The sequence below is a fragment of the Galleria mellonella genome, unplaced genomic scaffold (genome assembly GCF_026898425.1).
Source record: "Galleria mellonella isolate WM207_F2 unplaced genomic scaffold, CSIRO_AGI_GalMel_v1 utg33, whole genome shotgun sequence".
Classification (NCBI taxonomy): domain Eukaryota; kingdom Metazoa; phylum Arthropoda; class Insecta; order Lepidoptera; family Pyralidae; genus Galleria; species Galleria mellonella.
Window position 1 is genome coordinate 13,292,406 of NW_026442079.1, and position 23,654 is coordinate 13,316,059.

A 23,654-nucleotide genomic window follows, 5' to 3' on the forward strand; every position below is an offset into this window, starting at 1 on the left:
TCACTGTAGAAACACGAATGGGACAGAGGTACCTAAGCAATCGACTTTTGTACAAAGTCTCCCTCTGGTTATCCCGCATTGTCAATATATTCCGACTACCCAGACGATGTCGCGAATAACGACTAGTTACGAATACATGATCAGTACTGTTTTCCACTGTTTATTTGTTTTAGATGTATTTTTTTTAATGATAGCAATCTGTAGCACTGTACCTTCTTATCCTTATCGTCGATTTTTATCTAATTAATTTACATATTGCATTTTGATATTGGTATGTGAATTTTCATTTTCTTATAGTAAATAAAATTTTATAGTAAGAGCTCTGTTCGATATGATGGTTGATACAGCTCCACAAACCCGATATTTGGGCTCGTAAGATGTTTTTGCGACTAAGTGTAAATCAATATCTATCACTTGGTGTTCCTTAAAAGAAAATGTGCTCCGAGTTAAAATAGAAGCACCATTATCGCCGATACATTTTATGTTAAATTTTTTTCATGGAATAACGTTTAGTGCATTCAAATAATTGGTTAAAGTACTTAGTTACGGGCTACTTATTTATAATGAAAACAATGTTTTTTTTTTCAAAGTCTTTATGGCTCGGTTGCAAAACCTTTAAGTCAAATGTCGTTTTTCGCAAATCTAACGGAAGGTATTCATTCTTGTACATTTATACACATTCCAATTACGAGTAAAACTTCTTGAAAGTATTATTCTCTTCTTCTTTTCAAGTGAATTGCTCGACAGTAAATAAGATGTTTTGCAGTTCAGAACTTGGCAGCCTAACTGTGTTTTCTGTAGCATCCATTAAGTCCTGCAATGAACAGGTGGTAGAACAGGCAGGATATCTACATATCGAGTCGTGCTTAAATTTTGCCATCGTGTTGAAAGGATTTGCCATTCAAGTTGAGTTTATTATATTTTAATCAGGTTGAATTCTTCTGACAAATATTCATTTTTGGATTTAAACATATGGATTCATTATTAATAGGAGATTTCCTGATGTTTTTTTTTTTCTATTATTACAGTATCGAGGAAAATATCGTAAGAATAACACTACATTTTTGGATAATGTTAATATTTTTCTTGTTCACAGTATAATACGTAAACAACTTTCGAAAGTAATTACGTTCTGATTTGGGGTACTGCTAAATATATTACCTTTTTGCTAGCCGTCGGGTAAGCACAAAAAGTATTGGATGGTCCGTATAAGGGTGTGGTGCGATTTGAGGTTTATTATTCATAATAGGAAACACCGCAGTAGGTAGCCTTGCCCTAATAATCACGGGCCAATGTATAAGTTGTATTAAAGCTATTGTTTTTTAATATTAAAAGTGAATTTTGTGTTGAAACAGTGACCTCATTAGGAAAATAAAAAAAAACTGAACCGTGAATGACGAGATGTTATGTAGAATTGATGATTTTAGAATGCAGTATCGTGTTAAATCGTATTTATGTTTCAAAAAGTCCAAAATTAAATTTGGCAAATAAAGATGTCACAAATTGATACAAATTAGTGAAATCTGAGACTTAGTAAAATGAATATCAGAATCAAATTATGATAAGCGTTGTAATTAGTTGATGTGGTCACACAAACTTTAATTAGGAATTTATTCATGCGGTCTTTTGTAATTTTCTGAACGGTGACTTGCATACCAGTTCTGACACACGCGTACATACCACATCCTCACAGTACACGAAACATCCTTCTTACATATACCAGATGTGGACTAACCGTTTTTTAAATAAAAAAGTCGTACCTTCATTTTGGTTATTCATTTTTGAAGTAAAAAGTCGTATATTCATTTTGATTGATCATTTTTGAAGTAACAGTCCCATATTTACTTTGGTCATTCATTTTTGAAGTAAAAAGTAATATGTTCATTTTGGTTATTAATTTTTGTAATATTATTACATAAAAAAAGACTAACTTTCAGCCAACCCAATATAAGAACATTTCAACATTTATTTAAAGTTTTGTTAATTCCTAATACATTTATAAATAGATTTTAGAAATGTACTGTGGGAACGTTATATTTTAGAAGGAATTATACGTATATTATTATAAAACAATATTTTTGTTTTAATTAATTTTTTTATTCTATTTGAAAAAAGAAGGAAATTAGGAGTAATGAACGGGCCTTTTATAAGCATGAAGGTATAAAACTATTCCTAAAGTAAACCATGACATAGTTCAGAACAAACTTTGTTAGTTACAACCATCGTACAATACTTTTAAAATGCCCACTTGGATATCATGATTAATCGAGAATAGCCTTTACCGTCATACAAATATGAGTTAACATTGACAACATACAAAGAGCCTAGCGTAGAACAAGTTATTAGGTAAATTATATTATGTTTATAGTTTGGTCAATTTTTACAATATGAATAGCCTTCTCGACACGCGAAATGCTTTTTAGACGCTTCGTGATTGACGACAATCGTGTTTCGCTTTCTCTTGACGAGGAATAAATCAGTTCTTGAAAAATAATGTCCATTACGATGATATGATCGCTAACACGAATTTCATATGAAATATTGATAACGAAATTGTACAAATAAAGTTTTGTGGGTACAATCAAATATGAATATCGACACCTTCATATCTTATTATGGTAAAGAAAAAGTTCTAATACCCGTTGTCGAGTGGAAACCACACCGTTTCATGTGTAGTGTATGTAGATCATAGAATGTTACTCCATCATCAACATATCAGTCTTTAACTATGTTCTGCTGAATATAAGTCTCTCCTTTAGGAGGTTTTGCCAGTAGTTGCATGCTTGGCAGAAGGATTGACAAGTTAGTTAGTTTAGAGATGTTTTAAGAAAGGCGCGGTCTTTATTAGTATTATATAGTATTTTATATTATATATATCACAATTGTAATTACTGATTAATTATCATTTCACAATAGACTTATCTGGACTGCTTGTTTTTTTTTTTACTACTATGTACACACCAATTATACATAAAATGTGATAGATAAGAGTAATGTACGAGCTTAAATCTAAAAGAGTTCTCTTCCAGCAAACCCAATGTGGAAAGGAGTATCAATGTCAGCGTGTAGAGAGGTGTACAATATTGTGAAAATTTTACATTAATTTGTACATAATTTATTATATTTAATCCTATAAATACACACACATATATAATTACACCTATGCATATATTTACATGTTTCATAATATTAAAACATGTAGAAATAAAATATATGATCTGCTATCAGTAAATTAAATATTTTGACTAATGGTATTTCACCATGAAATGATATAAATATGGATTTGGATACTAAGTAGAAGTTATGGGGGGAAGGGATTGTTAGTAGTTCGGACTACTAGCCACATTGCTAGCAATCTATCATCTATCCTGTCAGGTCGACCTCCACGTGGTTCCCCCTGGAAACCATCTGTTGAATTCCAAGTGTATTCATCACGATGGGCTAACTGACCTGCTTTTTCATTCTCACCTATTATTTTACTAGTGCCCTGTCGGCGTACACTGCTAGTGCAGGCTGGGTGAACACTCCATTGTCATCCATTAAAAAAAAGTAGAAGTTAGGCTGTGTATAACATGTTTCTCCATACTGTGTTATAAACTTTTTAAAAGCCGTTTTCAAAATATTATTAGCTTTTGCTCTTTCGTAAGGATCTTTTCAGTTTTGCACCGAAGGATAACGACCTGGTGCGTGCATCCCATTTTGTAATTTAAGCTGAAAGAAAATGTTTGCGTCTTTAGTGTCGGAGACGATTTTATGCTTAGATGCTAATTTGGGAAATTTTTGTCGAAACGTTTTTATAATAAATTGAAATTATGGTATATTAACGTATTTCCGGCCCAACCAACAGCTTTTGCTCACTTTCCCCTTTAACATTTCATCGTTATGAATTTTAATTAATGTGGCGCAAACTCCCTATTTAACCTGAACGGTGCTGAACCAATCGGTCTTTTGGGACGTCAGGTACCGACGCAACGATGGCCTCTGAAATTATCTATAATCAGGACAGGGCAATAGTTGAGTAAGGACTGTGTTAAATTATAAGCTATAAATGCTGGTCGTATATTTAGACGAGGTCTGTAGTCTTGTGTGGTCATTATTAGAAGTTTCGTCGATCGATTAGACGTTGTCTGCTATATCCACCTGTTTGTTGGTGAGACCGACGATTTTGTGAATATTCATATACAATTCTTGATAAATTTATCAAAATGTTTCTCATGAATAAAGAAGTATTTGGAATAGATCGTCCGATGCTGGCAATAGGATCAAATTTGTATGTTGTCTCCGCTAGTCTTAGGTCTCATGAAAATTTATAATGCGGATGTATCGGCATGCATTTTATTCAGTATTTTATGAAGCAAAAATTGAACACGACGGCGACCGACTTCCAAAGAAGCCGCATCGGAGGGCATGTATGGGAATAAAAATTCATAACAATTCCATTTAAAAACATGCTTTTGTAATCCTAATCCGTCAATTTAATTGGCGGCCACAATATATTTTTTTATGCAACTTAGAATGGCAAACATGATGTCGGCCAGCTTTATTATTTAGTGCCACTTTCGTCATCTTTTATATTTTCCGCTTTTCAAGCCCTTTTGTTTAATATCCATATTAAGGCGGTTGAAGAGATACATATAATAACTCTTATAACTGTAACGATGAACACTTTAAACATTTTACAGTGTTGAGTACTGCATATTGTTTTTTAACAGAACTGAAGATGTATGCAAAATTTCAACTCGATCAAATATTAAAAAGTAAAAATTTATGCAAACAAATAAATTAATTAGCATACATTGTAAATGAAATAAATGGAACTCTTTGGAATCAACTTCCGGCAGCAGTATTTCTGAACAAATACGACAACACATTCAAGAAAAGAGCATATTCCCTTTTAAAAGGCCGGCAGCACACCTGCAATGCCTTTGGTGTTGTGGGTGATCATGGGCGGCGCTAGTCACTTACCATCAGGTGAGCCGCATGCTCGTTTGCCCGCTGTGTTGTAAAAAAGTTTTTAAGAAAAATCATAGTACTTTCTATTTGTATGAATTTGTATTGCGCTTTTTTTGCATAATGAAGCACCTGGTAAGGGGATGCGTTTAAGCTAAACTAATCCTCTTAACGTTTTGTTGAACGTATTTACCGTCATCAGTCGACAAGCCAGCAAGTCGCTGTCTAGTCAGTTTTATTATTGTGCTGGGGTACTCCCAGTAGCAGCAGAACAAAAAGTTCCAGAACTTTTGTATTTAAAAAAAGTAAAACATACTTTTGATTAAGAAGTGTTCTGTTGTTGTATTGTAGCTCTTAACACGGCCAAAACTTACCAAAAGGAAATCGGATACAAAGAAGAGGAATTGCGTTAACATTCAGAGAGAAATATTCTAGAACTTTTGTAAAATAAAGATGTAAAACATAATGTTGATTAACAAGTGCTCTGTTGCAGTATTTAATACCGCTTCTCATTATCGATTACCAATCAGGTGCATACAATTAAAATAATATTTAAAGAAAAAATAATAATGTATATAGTAATAAATCAAATACCTTTATTTTGCTTGAAGAGTCCTATAAAATTGGTACACGATCTTTACTAGTGAACACATTTTTCACCAGAATGTGGCGTACAAAATTATATTGGAAAATTAACTAAAAACAATATGTGAAATTCCCGCAAACAGAATTTTTTACATAAAAATTTTGTTACAATAACATTCACGTTAATAAAAGTAAATACGCCGACAGAAAATAGAAAATTTTAAATATGCTAACAATACTATAAAATTATTATCAAACAATTAAGCGGTAAACAAAAAAAAAAACCTAAAGAACACTTAACGTAATGTCTTAAGCAGATAAGTACTACTTTATAACAATCACTAAACACGAATTCTTGTTTCGAAACCATTCAAAATTAATTAAAATGCATTTGGTGGCGCTTTTGTTCGATTCTAGAGTAATTTTTATTTCTCTATCAAGTGACGATAGTTCAGTGATGCTGAATTATTTATACCGTCAGTATAAGCAGGCTTTTGGCAAGGCCCAAAATGTCTTCGTACTCGAGTATCTCTGTATTTTAAATTGTTATAATGATAGGTTCTCTATCTTATTTTTTAAGTTTTCCATGAGAGCACAAGCGGTGATAACAGAATCTCCGTCATTGAATTAATAACATCTGTTTAATCTTTAATACATGACTGGCTATTTCTCATGGCTGTGTCTGCATGAATCGTTGTATAAGCCATCCCACATGTTAAGTTAGGACTCGTGTATCAAATTAAAATCCACTTAGTTACATTGTTATTGAGTAAAAACGTCTTTTTAAAACTTTCATTTTAATTTCAAACATTTACGACTGTATTATAATTGTAGAAAAATATACATATTGGATATGTTTATATCACTCGTTGAAAGCGTTTGTAAATAAAAGTCCTAAATGTAAAGGCCAAATCATAAGTTATTATTTGAACTTGTCGTATTAATATTAAATGTATTTAAAAAAATAGGTTCCGAACCGCAGTTAGGCTTTGGCGATATTTTAAAAAATAATACATCAATTTTTTTAAATTTAATTAGCATAAATACATTAAAAAAAAAAATAGATTTTTAGTACCACTTAAATCTTGAGCTTGTGTGTGACACTTTACATTTCGTTCTCAAATGTCAATATTTACATTAATGTTCTGCTGTTTTAGCAAGGTTGGACAGTAAATAAGCTTTCAGTTTAAATTTTGTTTTTAACGGTGATATTGTTTTGCAAGTCGGTAGGTAGAGAATTTACTAATCGCGGTATGGGTTAGGTGCTCGTTCGCTCGCCATAGTAGTTTTTTGCTCGAGTAGTGACTAGCTTGTTTTGCGCGGCATTGGTATTCTATGGTAATTGATTTAATTGAAATTAAATAGAACATTAGAATAATCTGCTATATTAATAAGTTATTAAAGTAACAGAAGCAAGGGAAACTATCAATAAATATTATTGTTAAGTAGACGCATACATGCAAAGGTTACGCAATGCGACCAACAACATCTATACGTCTGTTTTATAAGAAGACTCGTAAACTTATTCGTATCGGATGTTTCCTCTCTGACCTTGAGACCTTTTCCTCTAATCGTATAAAATTACCGTTTGACGCAACCTCACATCGGCTATGGGGGGATTGAAGGTGTCTAATGGAAAGATTTATTTTCAAATCGTCTCTAATTAATATATTCATTTTTCACCAAAAAAAAAAGTTGTAAAAGTACTACTAAATAGTGCGGAGTGCGAGGCAGCGACGTCCGCGTCCTCGCTACAGGTACGGTGTCGGTGGGCGGCATGCGAGAGGGCGGCGCGGCGGCAGCTACGGGGGCGGGAAATGCGCGCGGGGTACGGCTGCCGTGGCTCCATGCGATGTGAGCAAAGCCTCCGCGACACTCGCGCGTCCGGCGTCGCCGCGCACCCACGCTCGTGCGCTCGGTACGCCACGTTACGTAACGCTATTTACTCCGACATCTGTTGAGTGCGCCACGGCCCAGCACGCGCGACACGCTTACACCGCTGACCATCCCGCGCGCACTTGTCATGTCAACATTCGCGACCACCAGCGATATTAAAGCCGTCGTCATGGCTACCACCACGCACCTGACCGGCTATACGTAAACCATGTAGACTTTCCGACTACCATACTGCCAACATATTCCTGCCAAATAAGTTTAAGACCTAAGTTTTAAAATGTTTTTGAATCGCTTGTTGCTTGTGAGTGGAACTTTTATGAAGAACGACTAAGACTGATGGTTAGAATATCAAAAACATTCCTTCCAAACATGTCAAACATAACTTAATGAGACTGCTATTGCTGAGTTCACTGCCATTTCTGCTTCACGATCGCTTTCACTGCCAGCTGAACCTGCCACTATCGCATAAGTTAGGTTAGGTACTCTTTGTATAAAGAGTTGATTTAGTGTTGACCGTAGATCCCAATACGTCGCCAAGCTGCCGTCCGCGGAGTTACCGTTCGACAATAAGTCGCTGTTCACCAAAATTCGCGATAACATCAGCTCGTGGGTCTTGTGGTGGCGTCAACGCCATCTTCGGATGGGCGCACCGCAGACCCCGAAACATATTGAGGATGACAGCGTGCCAAGATTGGCCGTAGTCAAGGAGGTCCGCGACTCGCAGCAAGATCGCAAGCTGGAGCGTAGACGTGGTGGTACGGGCCCGAGGCGCCGAGGCCTCGAGAATGAGCTTGAAGGAGAACGACGAAGACCAAGACGAAAACCACGAAAGAGGTAAGCAATATTGATGTAAAAACGCTCGTCATATAAAAAATAACTGAAACCCTAAAGAATTTTGGCACACAAATCTCGGAGCATTGAGGTCTATGTACCTACAAGAAGAAGCAATGATACAAGGAATCAGTTTTTTAGTAAGTCAACATCAAGTATTCATATCAACATCGGAAACTGTTTTCTCATTTTACAGTTTGAAAGAAACATTTGTCTAAAGTTGGATCTTTTAACTTGACAAATCGCCTACTCAGCTTAAAATGTTGTTAACTTGACCGAGTTTTAGAGGGCACGGAATTTGTTACTAGCGAGAAACGTGTAGCCTTTCGAACTCTGCGTGTGAACTACGGTTAGGTAATTTAGTAACCAATTTAGTTCTGCGGGTATTTTGACATTGAACATTTTAACGTAAAAATGACTCAGTGAGGTGAGCCTTGAATGAAATTGATTTGCATAATTGTTGTTGGGTCTCTGGCCTTATAATCAGAACATATATTTTTCAAATAGTCTATTTATTGGTGCAAAATGTTATCAATCTTTGCTTTGATATATATATATATATATATATATATATATATATATATATATATATATATGATTTGATCACACAACTTAGTTTTTATTTGAATTATGCGTTTTAATATAGTCTCTGGAGTTGTTAACAATTCTGGTAAAAGCTTATATTTTTTTTTAAATTCCCTTTGTTTGCCTTGTCCGCTATTTAGGCAGGATATTGCCAGCCACTGGATAATCGTATTTGGTATTGCGTGCTTACTGCCGCTCTTGGTCAAGGTCTTATAATATTTCATATACTATCAGAGATTCATAATTATACACAACACACGCGATTTGTTGTAATATATCAGAATAAACTTTTATATATTCTGTGATAGGTGTCAATATTTTTTAAAACCTATTGGTAATGTAATTTTCTTTTGTTCTTTTACTATCCATTTCTTTAAAATTTTCTTTATTATTTCAGACACTAATTATCCAAGGCTGAATAGGTTTGATTTTCTACTGTCGGTATCCTTATTTCGGATTTTCTTAAGTTATTTAAATTCCATGCAGGCACAGTCTAGAGTTATTGCTTCCTTCTTCTTTCCTTAATATTTGCTATTGGAATATATGAGGAGGCGATAGTAAATTTACGGGCAATTTTGTAAAAGGCTTTTACACTAATTACCGACGGGCAAAAAACAGTACGAAGTATTTTTTATTTTTGCTATATATTTAAATATTTATCAATCATATTGGTAGAATAGTGGGCCCACTGGACATAGGTCTCCAATCATATTTGAAAGTATGGTTCTGGAATGTCATAATTAATTACTCATCATGTTTAAGTATAATCATGTTCTTAAGGCACCCATAGTAGCCTATGAGCGACACAGTATGTTCTCTGTTAACCATGTTGTAATCGCTTACATCAGATAGGCCGCCGGCTTATTCGTAAATCATGCATTTTGTTATCATTAATACCGTAAAACTTTAATTACTTTTATAAAGTAGATACTATTTTATCAGTAATCAATACCTTTTATGCAAAGTTCGTACTATATATAGTACGACACTAAACTTTAACTTATTGCTTAAATGTTGGCGAAATAATCTCTTTCTAGTACTCAGTCACAATATGGCATGTAGAATGGTTCTTTACCATCGTTTTATTTGTTTGTCTCAAAAGAAGGGTAAGAATAGCACAACAATATTTCGTTTCCGTTCAGACGGGGCCCCGAGTCTCCTACAATATTTTTCAACAGATGTTGATGTTACTGTAAGTACATCTGGCAAAGTTTCCGTCCTTATGTTTTCTATTCAACTTCATTCTTCCTCAAGGCTACAGCCTCAGCGTCCCATTCAATGAAATAGTCTGTAACATCGCTTTTTGTGAATAGGGAAACTCGCTGAATAACTAGGAGGTTAACTATTCTACCATGAATACAATTGTATTTTTAATCTATAGATTACTCTTGTGTTTTTTTTTTACATATATATTTTGATATATATTTCATTTTTTTTTTTGTTACATTTGTTCACAAGTTTTAAATGCCACCAAGTCCAAACAATTATAAAGCTAATAGAAATTACCGAAACGTTTAATTGCCTTGCATCCAATGAGTTTTTAATTAAATATAAAATAAAATAAAATAAAAATGGTCATTATAAATGTTAATGCTGAAAATAAATTATATCAAAATCATAAGCAATCATTCATTATTTTTAAAGGTGCCTTAATTTTAGGGAGCAAGGGAAATTAGAATAAGGAATGAATTTAAAACAATACAAAAGGGATTATTGTTATTTAATAATTTAATACTTGTATTTCCACCCCTTGTCGCGCAATAACAGTTTTGCAAATTGTTTCTCATCGGTTTGATGAGTTTTATTACGTCTTCTTTTGGGGTCTTTCCCCTATTCCGTTTTTAGAGCAGCGTTTATGTCAACAATCGACGTGGGAGCTGTATTTCTTATTACAACTAATTTTATCCCATAAACGTTATCAGTTCTCATCGGTTTACTGAGTTTTGTCTTTTTTTTTTTAATTCCGTCCTTTTCTACTAAAGATGCCTTTAACTCGGCAGTCGATGTAGGAGCTAGGTTTCTTATACCCTAATATCATCTTTTATTAAGAATTATCTTACCAATTCCATAACAAATTATACAACAAAGAGCATTGTCAGCCATTTTTTATACCAGAAACCTCCTGACATATGTGGAACTGTTGCACAATTATCTAATGGGACATACCAGAACATTTAAACAAGAGGCTTTTTAGAATAGCGTGTTTCTGAAATTGGCCCGACCGGGAATCAATCCCGGAACAATCCCGCCTGATCCCGCAAAGCAATTTGCCAATGGCAGCGCCGCGGAGGGAGTCCATTGTTACTGATGTATCCAGCGTAAGAAAAAACTGGCTTAGATGTGTCCTCGGCTAAAGAGGCAGTTTTCACGCGGTAAGTGTTCGGTAGATTTGTAATGAGTAAGTAAGTAACCGATGTAGCACAAGTGCTGGTAACATTATGAAAAACGAATGGAGTTGTCAACTTCTTCGTAAGAGATTCACTCGTTCAAATTAAAATTATAATAAAAATATAATTTATATGATAAATTTATTATCAACTTTCGTGGGATTTTTGCTATTTATATACCCAAACTATACCAAAGAGGTTAAGAATAGTTAAGAAAGATGTTTTTTTTCACTGTTCACATAATGGATACTCGTCAAAATGCATTGAAAATCGATACAAATTTGTGATTGGAAAAAAAAAAGAAAAATGTATTAATTTAGAATAAAATATTTAACATTTAAATAGAAATAAAACATCGTATATTACGCTGTACGAATATACGAATCACGGCTGTGGCGATAGTTTGAGCGGGCGCTTGCGGATTCAGACGGTGACGTCACCTCACCCAAATTTCACCGATCCTCGAAACAGGGCCCACCTTGAACCGTTAACGACCCTCCGGTAGGCCTTGAACTGAATCGTTACGCGGGACAAAAGAAACCATTATAATTTACATTTCGTGCACTATTCAGTAATGCGAATTTTTACGATAACACAACGCCGATAAATTTACAAGTCGTTTATTACCACGCGGCGATAGGTGTCATGGAAGCGAAATATGGGTGTTTCATGGGACGTGATTAATTTTTAATGATTGTTTCACTAACATGATTTTGTCATTTGCTTTTTTGATTTATGACATTTCTAAAGTTATAATTAAATGGGTCGATAATGATTCGTTAAATAGATTTAATAATTTCCTAGACTATTGTCGATGTTTTTATTTATTGTTTGAGGAAAACGAATTAAAAAGAAATCGAAGGAGATAAGAAAAAAAAAACCGAAAAATATTACAAGATTCAAGATATATTTATTTGTAAAACATGCGTATAAATACATGAAGATGTTGACAATATAATAACGTTCGACATGTTTAGCCTGTACGCCATACAAACATATGGGGTTACACAGATAGTTCACGTTGTACATCAAGTCCATTTTATACCATTAATCGTCATCACATTACAATTTTCAAATACATTTAAATAAATAATAATTGTCAGTCAAAATTAAAAGAACGATGTCACAATGATGTTAATAACTATAAATAAATATTCGTTTTACATTACAGTTTCATATAGTTTTCTTGTGAATTTTGTACATTTGACGTAAATTACATGTTAATAATATTTTAAAATGCAGCAGAATTTCCCTAAACATTTAATCAAAATATTTTATTTTTCACAGATATCGCAATCGGGGTTATTATTCTATTCGCTCTCATTAAAAAAAACTGTGACTAGATGTGGGAATAGGTCTGAATTATTTACAGGATGATTCAGGTCTTTTTCCAAAGTTAAAATACGTCTTTGGTGCCCTTGCTATTTCTGTGAAAAAAGCACTGTCATAGTGCAAGCGGATGCGGATTGTTTGTCGTCTTTCTCCGACTTTTTTATGGAACAATGTGTGGTATACCTTCTTCTTTCAACCCTTCATATTAGAACTTTTTGTATAGCGACTGAAGGACTCTCTGTCCTGGGTTATTATAGGAGCTGGTTTCTGTATTTTCATGATACTGGACCACCATGCAGCAGGAGGTCTTCCTTTATCCCTGGCGTGTCGTAGTGATATTCATTACAGTTTTTATTACCAATCATCATTCCTTTTCATTACATAGCCATACCATCGAAGCCTTTTTTTTATTTGTCCATTATTGCTGCAACTCTGAAAGATCCTCTCATATGGTCAATGCGTATTTTATCCATATGCGTTACGCCACCTGCCTAACGCAACATCTTCATTTCAGCAATGTGCATATAAATTTTCATAAATCTGACTCGTACTGATCCCCGGATATCCCCGAATCATCTTGTGTAGATCTTCTACTAGTGATTTTGTTTCCATCACGAATGTTGTGGAAAACCGCTGTTGGAGGGCGCCCTTCATGAATCTCGTCACTCAGTGATACTGGCCTATGTTAAAATGTGGCGTTCTCGCTTTGTAATATTTAAATATGATTCTTCCTTTTTTAAATAATTAAAAAGATCTTTAAAATTATGGGAAAGCATTGTTTTATTTTTTTATTTTTTCGTGTTAAATTAATTTTCACTTCACACGATGAAATTAAATGTATAATGGATGTTGTTACATATTTCCTCCCGCCAATGAGGAATATATACTCGTATATAAGAATTTGTCCGTCCGTAACTTATAAACGGATATACCGAATTCATTTTCTTTTTGTCAGATAATCTACTTCCTATATATTGTAGATTTATATATACATCATATATTTCATCAAGATGGTTGAGTGGACCCGAGATACAGTTCGGTACGTCTTTTGTATCCGGCCCTATAGATGTCTGATTCAATGATTGCAGTGTTAGAGAATATAATGGATTATATTACATAAAAATACAATATTAGTATATATAAATACAAAAGGAATGGGCTACGAGGAAGTCTATATTTGGGGTGTACCTCTGACACGTGATATAATATATATTGGACTTTATATAATAAATGTGTAAATCATATATTTTTTTACATTTAAGTATATATATATATATATATATATATATATATATATATATATATATATATATATATATATATATAAATATACTATTTAATTAAAATAAACTGACCTGCTTTACTATGTCCGTTAATATTTTTATATCAGTTGATCACAGTCGAGACATGTGCACTCCACTGCTACCGTTATTGAAATGACATGTGTAAATTACAATATTAATGTAAGTGACGGTAGGCAGTGAACTAGTACCTATATCTCGCAGTTTTGCTCCTAGTTGGATCGTGATGTTGAATAATCTAAAACTTTCCTCAAGAATTCAATTCTCTTCTTTCACATCTATCGCTTTAGTAAGATGAAATTAATATATTTTGTCCTCAAATTTGTTCATGTCATTGATTATTTAGATAGATAGATAGATAGATAGATAGATCGTTTATTTGTTTGTTACTAATCACACACAACATGTACATAAGAATAGACAATACATAAAACAACATAAGATTTATAATTGTGTTATTATGTGTGATCTGCAGCAATACAAAAAGGTCGAAGCTCAGCGTGTAACATTGTTCAAGGAACAAAACACTGATTTTCAGCTTTAACCCATTTGAGGGTACGTGAAAATAATAAATAAAATAAATACAAAATAAAAAGAGTAATATTTTTGGTGATTGTCTGTGCAGTGTGTGTATAATAAAAATAATGTAAATAGTTCAAGAGTATAATTTGATATAATTTTAACTGAGTGGTAAGGATAAAGCGAAAAAAAAAAAAAGAAAATATTAATAAGAGAAACATGGAAAAAAAAATATTAAAAATCATTACATGAGTTTGCAACCGCTAGCCAAGAAATTTCTGTGGAATGCCTAAAATTTGTTTTTTTAATAAGTATTCTTTGTGATGTTTTTTAAAACTTTGTACGGTAGTCAGATGCCTAAATGGTGGCGGGATGTTGTTCCAACATTTTGTTGCTTGGTAGCGGAAGCTGCCAGTAAATGCCACAGTTCTGTGTGCTTGAAATGATAATTTCGAACAAATGAATCTGTATCCATACATACGTGAAGAGAAATTTAGCTTTTCAAAGAGATAAACTGGCTGTTCACTTTTTATTACATCGAACAATAGACTAGCCAGATGTAACTGTCTTCGCGATTCCATATTCAAAATTGAAGCATTGTTTAAATAGGGACTAATATGGCTTGGGGGGGGAATATTAAAGCAAAAACGACAACATGCATTTTGCACTCTCTGAGTCAGGCGTTGAGTTCTGGCCAATAGTCGTGGTCCATACACAATGTCTCCATAATTAAATTTGGATAAGATTAATGATTCGCATAGTGTAATACGAACTTTTTCCGATAATAAATTACGAATTTTATATAAGACCTTAAGGCGATAAAAACATTGTTGTACTACATTTAATATATGCCTTTCAAATCAAATATCTTCATATATTTCATTCAAATATTTGGGATAAATAGGGATAAAACCGCCTTTTGTACTACACTATACTTTTTGAAAATTCTTCAACAAGTCATGTAATATTGCTGTAATAAAGTGTTTATAATAATAATAAAAAAATAGGCTACTCTTTATATCTTTTTCATCCTAAATATTATAAGTATAAAATTTTAAAAGCATTGGTCGAGTCGTCAAAACGCCAAGTGGTGGTAACATACGAAGTGACTTATATTCATATGTAAATCAAAATGATTGTATACTAAACTCATTTATATGTTGTACTTAAAATATTAACTCGTGAAATAATGACACTTCGTTGTTTATATATATTATGTCAATTGACTTGAAGTTAAACTACAATTACTCGATATTGAGTTTCTATGTCGGCCAATTGTCAACACTGTCTTATTATTTATACATTTATTATATTCCATTTTTTTTTTATTAATTCTTAAATCTACAGCAATTATTACCAGCTTAACAAATTCTCAATGAAGACATAGAAGAGTACGGAATATACAATTATACAAGGCACCCTTATCGCAAAAGTAATTTCTTGAAAGCAATCAGGTTTTTTTTTCTGTTTACCACTTTTTTTTTTAATTCATTTCATTGAATGAAAATGAATGAAGTATAATGATATTTTCATATCGGGTTATAATACACACCTGAAATCTTCAAAGGGCATTTTATTATACAAAAAATTATAATAATAATACAATTCATATAAATAATTATATTGTATAAACAAAGTCTTATGATCTTTTGTATACCACACTCTTTCCATAAAATAAATTAATGGCATTTCAAGTTAATATTGAATCTAGATTGCCTTGTACATTCTCCATAATGTAGTTTCATCTTTCAAGATGGCCGTGAAGCGAGTAGTAGTGTACTCCATTAGGCAGTAGAAATCAACCGCTACTTTTTGATGTCCTTACAGGAACGACAACATAATAAAGTTACGTGCAGTTGAAAGTAGTATTATGCGACTTTCTGCTTTCTATTGTCTACCTTTTGTCCTGGCTGGTGATAGATTATTCACTATATACTTAGGTCGATGTAACAGTGTACTCCACACGTTTTATAATAATATGAAGTCCCAATGAAATGGAAAGGGTATCGATTAATAGCTATGTTGAGAGGCTTTTGGTCGTTTTTTTTAATGTATAGCATACAGAAAACACCATAAGACGACGGTGGAAAATATAATACCTAAAATGCCAAAATACAGAAAAAGTATCTTAAAATATTTATTTTAGTAGATGCATAGAAAAGACAAGGACTTATTATAAAGTGTGTTGTATATTAGAAACGTCAAGTATCAGGGCAGTTATTATTATAAATCATTGGAAAGTCCCAATGTAATGGAGGGAATTGATTATCTGCTATTTGTTATATTTACAACAAAAAACTTGATACCACGACGGTGGTAAATATAATACCTAAAATGCCAAAATACAGAAAAGTGTATCAGAAAACTTACTTTTGTAGATGCATAAAAAAGACAAGGACTTGTTATAAAATCTTGTTGTATATTAGTAACGTAAACAAAAGTTTCAGGGAAGTTATTATTATAAATCATTGGAAAGTTCCAATGTAATTGAGGGAATTGATTATCTGCTATTTGTTATATTTACAACAAAAAACTTAATACCACGACGGTGGTAAATATAATACCTAAAATGCCAAAATACAGAAAAGTTTATCAGAAAACTTACTTTTGTAGATGCATAAAAAAGACAAGGACTTGTTATAAAATCTTGTTGTATATTAGTAACGTAAACAAAAGTTTCAGGAAAGTTATTATTATAAATCATTGGAAAGTTCCAATGTAATTGAGGGAATTGATTATCTGCTATTTGTTATATTTACAACAAAAAACTTGATACCACGACGGTGGTAAATATAATACCTAAAATGCCAAATACAGAAAAGTGTATCAGAAAACTTACTTTTGTAGATGCATAAAAAAGACAAGGACTTGTTATAAAATCTTGTTGTATATTAGTAACGTAAACAAAAGTTTCAGGAAAGTTATTATTATAAATCATTGGAAAGTCCCAATGTAATGGAGGGAATTGATTATCTGCTATTTGTTATATTTACAACAAAAAACTTAATACCACGACGGTGGTAAATATAATACCTAAAATGCCAAATACAGAAAAGTGTATCAGAAAACTTACTTTTGTAGATGCATAAAAAAGACAAGGACTTGTTATAAAATCTTGTTGTATATTAGTAACGTAAACAAAAGTTTCAGGAAAGTTATTATTATAAATCATTGGAAAGTTCCAATGTAATTGAGGGAATTGATTATCTGCTATTTGTTATATTTACAACAAAAAACTTAATACCACGACGGCGGTAAATATAATACCTAAAATGCCAAAATACAGAAAAGTTTATCAGAAAACTTACATTTGTAGATGCATAAAAAAGACAAGGACTGTTATAAAATCTTGTTGTATATTAGTAACGTAAACAAGAGTCTCAGGGAAATTATTATAAAATAACTGGATATATTCAAGTGTCGTCCCTCGCAGCTCTGACATTCTTCAGTTCAATCTCGTACGTTTACGAATATGCACTTCCGAAGTTGTTTTCTGGATATTTTCTTTTTTTTTGCTTACCGATTTTCTTCTTCTCCGGTAGTGGACTACTTTTGTACATTCCTCGAATAACTTCGTGAGGAAAGAATCAAGAGGTGTGAGGCTTCTAATTTTTTTTATTGTTATGTTTTATTACACTAATATGAAACGAAACTACATACCTAGAAGCGGGCAATGCCGTGGGGAACGACTAGTGATAAAATAATAGTTGTTATAAACAGTTTAATAGATAATGTAAAAGATAATAAATACAAAAATCTTCAAAATAGGCCTAATCGAAATCGCTTAATATAAAAATTTAGTATTTAGACAAATAGTATTAATTTTGTTAGATCGTGTTCTAGCTTTATACATTTTTCGGTAAACATTAAAATATTAATTTATCATTTAAATTTCTTACAAGTTCAACACTTCTCCGCAAGATGGCGTTAAATGTATTTTTACACATGGCGAACCGTTACAAATTCTTCGAATGACCTCAAAGGGAAAGGTCAGAAGGTATAAGGTCTGGGTCACCGAGGGGTTATTTGATGCCATTATCAATATCAGTTTTTGGGAATTCATTGCTTATGATCGACCATGTTTATGTTAACATACGACACATAGTTCTTTCTTGTTTTCTTGTTGTATAAAAACAAAATTCAGTTATCATGTTGCTAACGAATTGAATTTACTGTTGATAATTTTTTTTAAGTGTTGGGTTGAGATTTTGTCATTCTAGTGACTATGAAAGATATATACAGAGATTGAATTTCGATTATGTATAAGTCGTTGCGCCTTTTATTTCATTAGCTGGTCTAGTTTGGCTACAGTTTCTACTGACATTGATAGTTTTTTAAGTGATCTAAGAGACGGTTCTCTATACATTTGTTTTTTTTTTTTTTGTTCTTTGTTGTTTTTTATCACACAATTACATCGCCGATTCAACATACATTACTACTATCGTGTTAGCTCCGCAGTAATTATTTTTTTTTCTTTGCAGAGCTAAAATTTGTCATGGGACGATTGTATGGAGGAAACGTATTTGTGGACCACACAATTATACGTTTTGAATCCAATGTTTCAAATTTATAATGTCTATGAATCATCTTCAATCTATCGGTGCGTTAATTTGTTTTTGTTTTTATTATTTTTGCTTTTCATTATGAAAGTAGCTATTTTTTGTCAAGGTTTTAGTTATTAATATTATATAAAATAGTATTTTTTGTTATTAATATTAATTAAATAACCCCCCCCCCCCCCCCAGCATTACATACTCCCAAACTTGTACTCGGTATTAAACAACTGATACTTTGCAAAACAAGAAATGTATTTTATATTTCTCGACATTTTCCTTTAATAAATTAATATAATGCGATTTCATTGTAACTCAAAGAAGGGTATACACGTACGAAATTAAGTGATCTTCTCTGTCCGCCTTTTCCTATACCATATGTCACTTCACACGTCACGGATTATCTTCTACAGAAAGTATCCCTCCTATAAAGCTCCAAATTGTTATTCGATGTCAACCCCTAATCGACCTTAGTGATAACACACAATGTGAATATTACGACGACATGGTTTATCTCCATCCATTCATTATTTGGTTTCTGTAGATATCTGCTAAGGTATGGTGGTATGGTATGGTAAGGTTTACGAAACTTGAAGTATATAATATTTTTATGTACCGAATATTAGTAGTCTATAGGTACAGTAAAGTCTCCAAAAGCAAAAGTATCACTGAGCTGTAGCCTTTTTGGGTCACTGCAACACACTTGGTGAAAACATATCTCCAATATTCATTTTTTGTTTTATATGTTGTTTTATATTTGAAAAATGTAAATAATCAAATTGTATCATTTTATTCATTAATTTACGTGTGTTAAATGGCTCAGATAAAGTGTTTATCTATCTATCTATCTATCTCCAATATTGCATATGTAGAATTAAAATGAATTCGAAATTTTTACTACATGAACACGAATTCACGGGACGTGCTTGGTGTCGATTTATGATGAGCTATTGTTAAAAAAGTGGTAATTCCTGATTCGTTTGTATTTTTTGTGGCAACATTAAGGGATTACACCGCCGGTTGTGAATTTATAATGCTGTTTACAATCGAAAGGGTTTACTTTCGTGCTGGTCCCATTGTAATTTTACGACGTTTGAAGAGTGAAAATTGCTTATTGCAATATCATCTTGTGGAAACATCATTCGACAATCTAAACTTTCTTTGCCATTAAGATAGTAAAATATAAAATTTAAATATTTTCAAACACTCGTGCTTTGTCATTGTTTAAGTCTTTTTTTTATTTCCATTTTTTTGGCGGGAATGTACTTGTTTACCAGGTTTCCAGTTTTGAATAATGTTTAATATAGTATGTATAGGTAAACCAACTTGCAACTTTCAACAAAGTGTTTGTACTATATCAAGAGGTTATGTTTCATCAAATGTAATGCAAAAGATTTGCTCGCATGACATGAACTATGGAATGTATTTGAATTTAATAATTTGTATGTTTGTTTCGATTTAGTGATCAAATGTTTACAAAGAAGCGCCTGATACATCGCCACAATACTTAACGTGTCCCGTCTACGTATTTAATATTCCGATTTCTTTCGGCGCGCATAAAGAGCAAGTTATAAGTGTTTCATGAAACATTATTGTAAAGGTAAGTTCTAAATAAAAAAAAGTGCTCAACTCGAAACGCAGGAGATTCGTACGGGTCATGAGATGAATACCAATGTACACAGATAAATTTCGCTGCGGCTCTTGTATAAAGTACTTACTTTGTATCAAAAAACATGATTTCTATTGTGTTGATTACAGAATGACTTGGTGACGCACGGATTATTTCTTAGCGTTCAGTTTGTAGGAAGTGACTTGAATGTAATTAGTTAGACGTTATTCTCCACCGCATTAGACATGATTATGCAGTATAAAAGTATGTGCGTATTCTTTTTTCAAAATCACTATTGCGGATCACTGTTAATAGATGCCGTTAGTATTGATAATAGCCGATCAAATGTTGTAACAAAATATAATGAAGGCAACACGAAATTCACCAGGTCATTTGGTTACAAAAACAATAATAGAGATATAAATACCTTTTATCAGAAATTTAGTTAATCCAGTTACATAATAATAATAGACAGATAATTGCCTTCTATTAGAAATTTATCAGATCGTTTGACATTTGTCTGGCATTACCAGTTCAATATACCGGTCCCCATTCAAATGTAGTTGTTATACATGTTTTGTACATCATTTATATTGACTATAAAACTAAGCAAATATATTTAGAATCATACAAATGACTATACAAAAAAATAGTTGTAATTGAGTTTAATAAAAGAATTTAGGTTTATTAAAAAAATCTTATTGTTATTATTATAGTAAAACACAAGAAAAGTTTAATTTTCTAAGCTCAGTACTAAGTGCAACCAAAAGATTTGCCTACGGAAATCAAAATAAAATACCCTAGTATTTTTTTTTTGACCTTGTGGGACTGGTAACGACGATTTGTTGATTTCATCGGCTAGTCTTGAGAAATAGAGTTTATTTTTCCCTGCTAGTCTCTGTTGTTGTGTTTTCTCTGCATTCGAATCCGATGACATATCTCGCTTCGGTTCTGCCATTACGGCGGACAGCCTTTACACTCAAGGTGTCAAAAGGGGAATACCCTAGTATTAATACTTTAGGTGTGTACGAAATTTATTTCAATTTATGTTTAGCTGATGAAGTGTTTCTACACCCAGTTCATCTCTATTAGGGAAGAAAATAAAATAATTTTGTTAAAAAAATTTCAATATTTTTTTAAAGAAACGAACTAGAATATTCTGTAGCGCATTTAAAGAGGAATCTTTGCTTAAACGTTATCTGTACTTTATATTAAAAGAAAAAAGAACTGAAGCGTCCTTACTTGGACGTTTATAAAAAAAACAAAATAAACTATATGAAACTAAATTTTATTTTCCAGGAAATGTTTCTGTGCTTTTGATAATATGCATAAAAATCTTATATATTTGTATATAAGATTATGTATATAAGTATGCATTGCGACCGATTTAAAATTAAGTGGCAGCTGCCGGTATTGCAGCAAATTCAGTAATCATATTTTTTGCTAATTTATATCACTCCTATATGGATACAAAATTGCATTTTGATAACCCAGAAATTTTATATTACGTACAAATACCTGTTTATTTTCTTTTGCACACCTTGTTTTCAAGAGATGGGGAAACATTGTCTTTTATATTTGTGTAATGTCATGTATAAAATTTATTGCAATACAATATTTTTAGTTTAATCATTTTGTATCAGTCGTATGTGGATACAAAATTGCTTTTTGATGGCACACAAATTTTATATTTTCTAAAAGAACTATTTCATATAATTTCGATTTGAACGATATGAGAAATATGGTCTTGGTCATGTTCAAAATGTTGTACGTCTTTATTGATATTTGGTGTTAGAACAAAAATATATTTACGTCCGTTATGTATCCATCAAAACTGTAGGAAGAGACTTTATTTTTATCAAAAAATACGGTTGTGTACACACACACACTCACACACATACATATTACGTATAATTATATCCCGTTATCACCTCTCCATTGTGTGCATCCCTAATTTTATCGCAAGGAATGGTTCGATAGTACATTAAAAAGTAACTTCCAACAGAGGTATTTCTGAATACAGTGTTTTTTTTTTCGTTTAATTATACTTTGTGAGTCTGATCTTTCCAATCAATACATTGCATTCCTGTTTACTTTTGTGTGGGTTCTATAATTATTTTGTCCTGATTGAAACCGCAGATTTTTGCTTTTTTTTTTGGTGTAGTTATCTTTCCTAGTAGCCGTGATAAATCTATTTTATCTTCTGTTTACTTCTAAATGTACTCGTTTGTTTTTTTTTAATGGATGATCATGGAATGGTAACTCCGCCTGCGCTATCGGTATACACTGGCGGGGCAGCAGTGACAGATGATAGGTGAGGATGAAGAATGAGCTAACTGACCTGTTAGCCCACCGTGATGAATATGCCTAGAATTCAGCACTATGGTTTCCAGGGGGAAGATCGACCTGACAGGGTATATTGCTAGCGACGGCGCCACTAATCCTTATTACTAACAATCCCTTCTCCCCCCGTACTTGTTGGTTATCTTATAAACTGATATATGTTTATATAATTATAATCCTTAACGAGGTAGTCAGAAGCATTTGTCGAGTGTTATTATTGTGGTGAATGTAATACTTGATATTGCGTTATTTTCTCCAGACATATTATTTATTTATTTAAGGCAAACAAACAGCTAAAATAATACATAATTATATACTTAAATAGTAATTTGGCAGCCACTAGAATTCGCACAAAATAAAATACAAGTAAACGAAACACAAAATTAGACAATACTAGAATTAAACAAATATAAACAAAATTAAACAAACAAATACTATTGAAAACCACATGTAAATCCGACATGGCAGGAGCCAACCCTACTGCTGTCACTTGGATTAATTTGGTTTGTTATCGGTATATTCCATTACCGGCGAGTTAGTTGGCAATTATAATTGATACGAAGTTTTTGGTGTTGCTCAGATTCGAACTCGCAACAGTAACTGTTGTAAGTCGAGATAGTCCATTGCTGGGTAACAACGTTATTTCTTTGTTTATTAAAAAAAATATTTAATATACGTCCAAAAGAAGGGCGGAGATCTACGTCGGAAAAAAAAATGAGAGCGAATGTACCTAATGTGACTGGAGCGTACCAGATTCTCATAA

General features: G+C 32.5%; 1 protein-coding gene across 6 annotated transcripts in view; it reads left to right on the top strand.

Annotated features, from left to right (window-relative positions):
- LOC113520464 (potassium voltage-gated channel protein Shaker) overlaps positions 1-23,654 on the top strand; it is a 414,011-nt gene that overhangs the window by 26,523 nt on the left and 363,834 nt on the right. For 2 of the 6 annotated variants that reach the window (XM_031911349.2, XM_052896700.1), the window contains exon 1: positions 7,417-8,265. The exons of 2 other annotated variants lie outside the window; for them this stretch is intronic. In XM_031911349.2, the coding sequence (XP_031767209.2) occupies positions 8,072-8,265 (194 nt within the window). In that variant the 5' untranslated portion in view covers positions 7,417-8,071. Of the gene's footprint in view, positions 1-7,400; positions 8,266-23,654 lie in introns of those variants that run through there. 2 more of the 6 variants (XM_052896693.1, XM_052896692.1) reach the window with 2 other exon arrangements.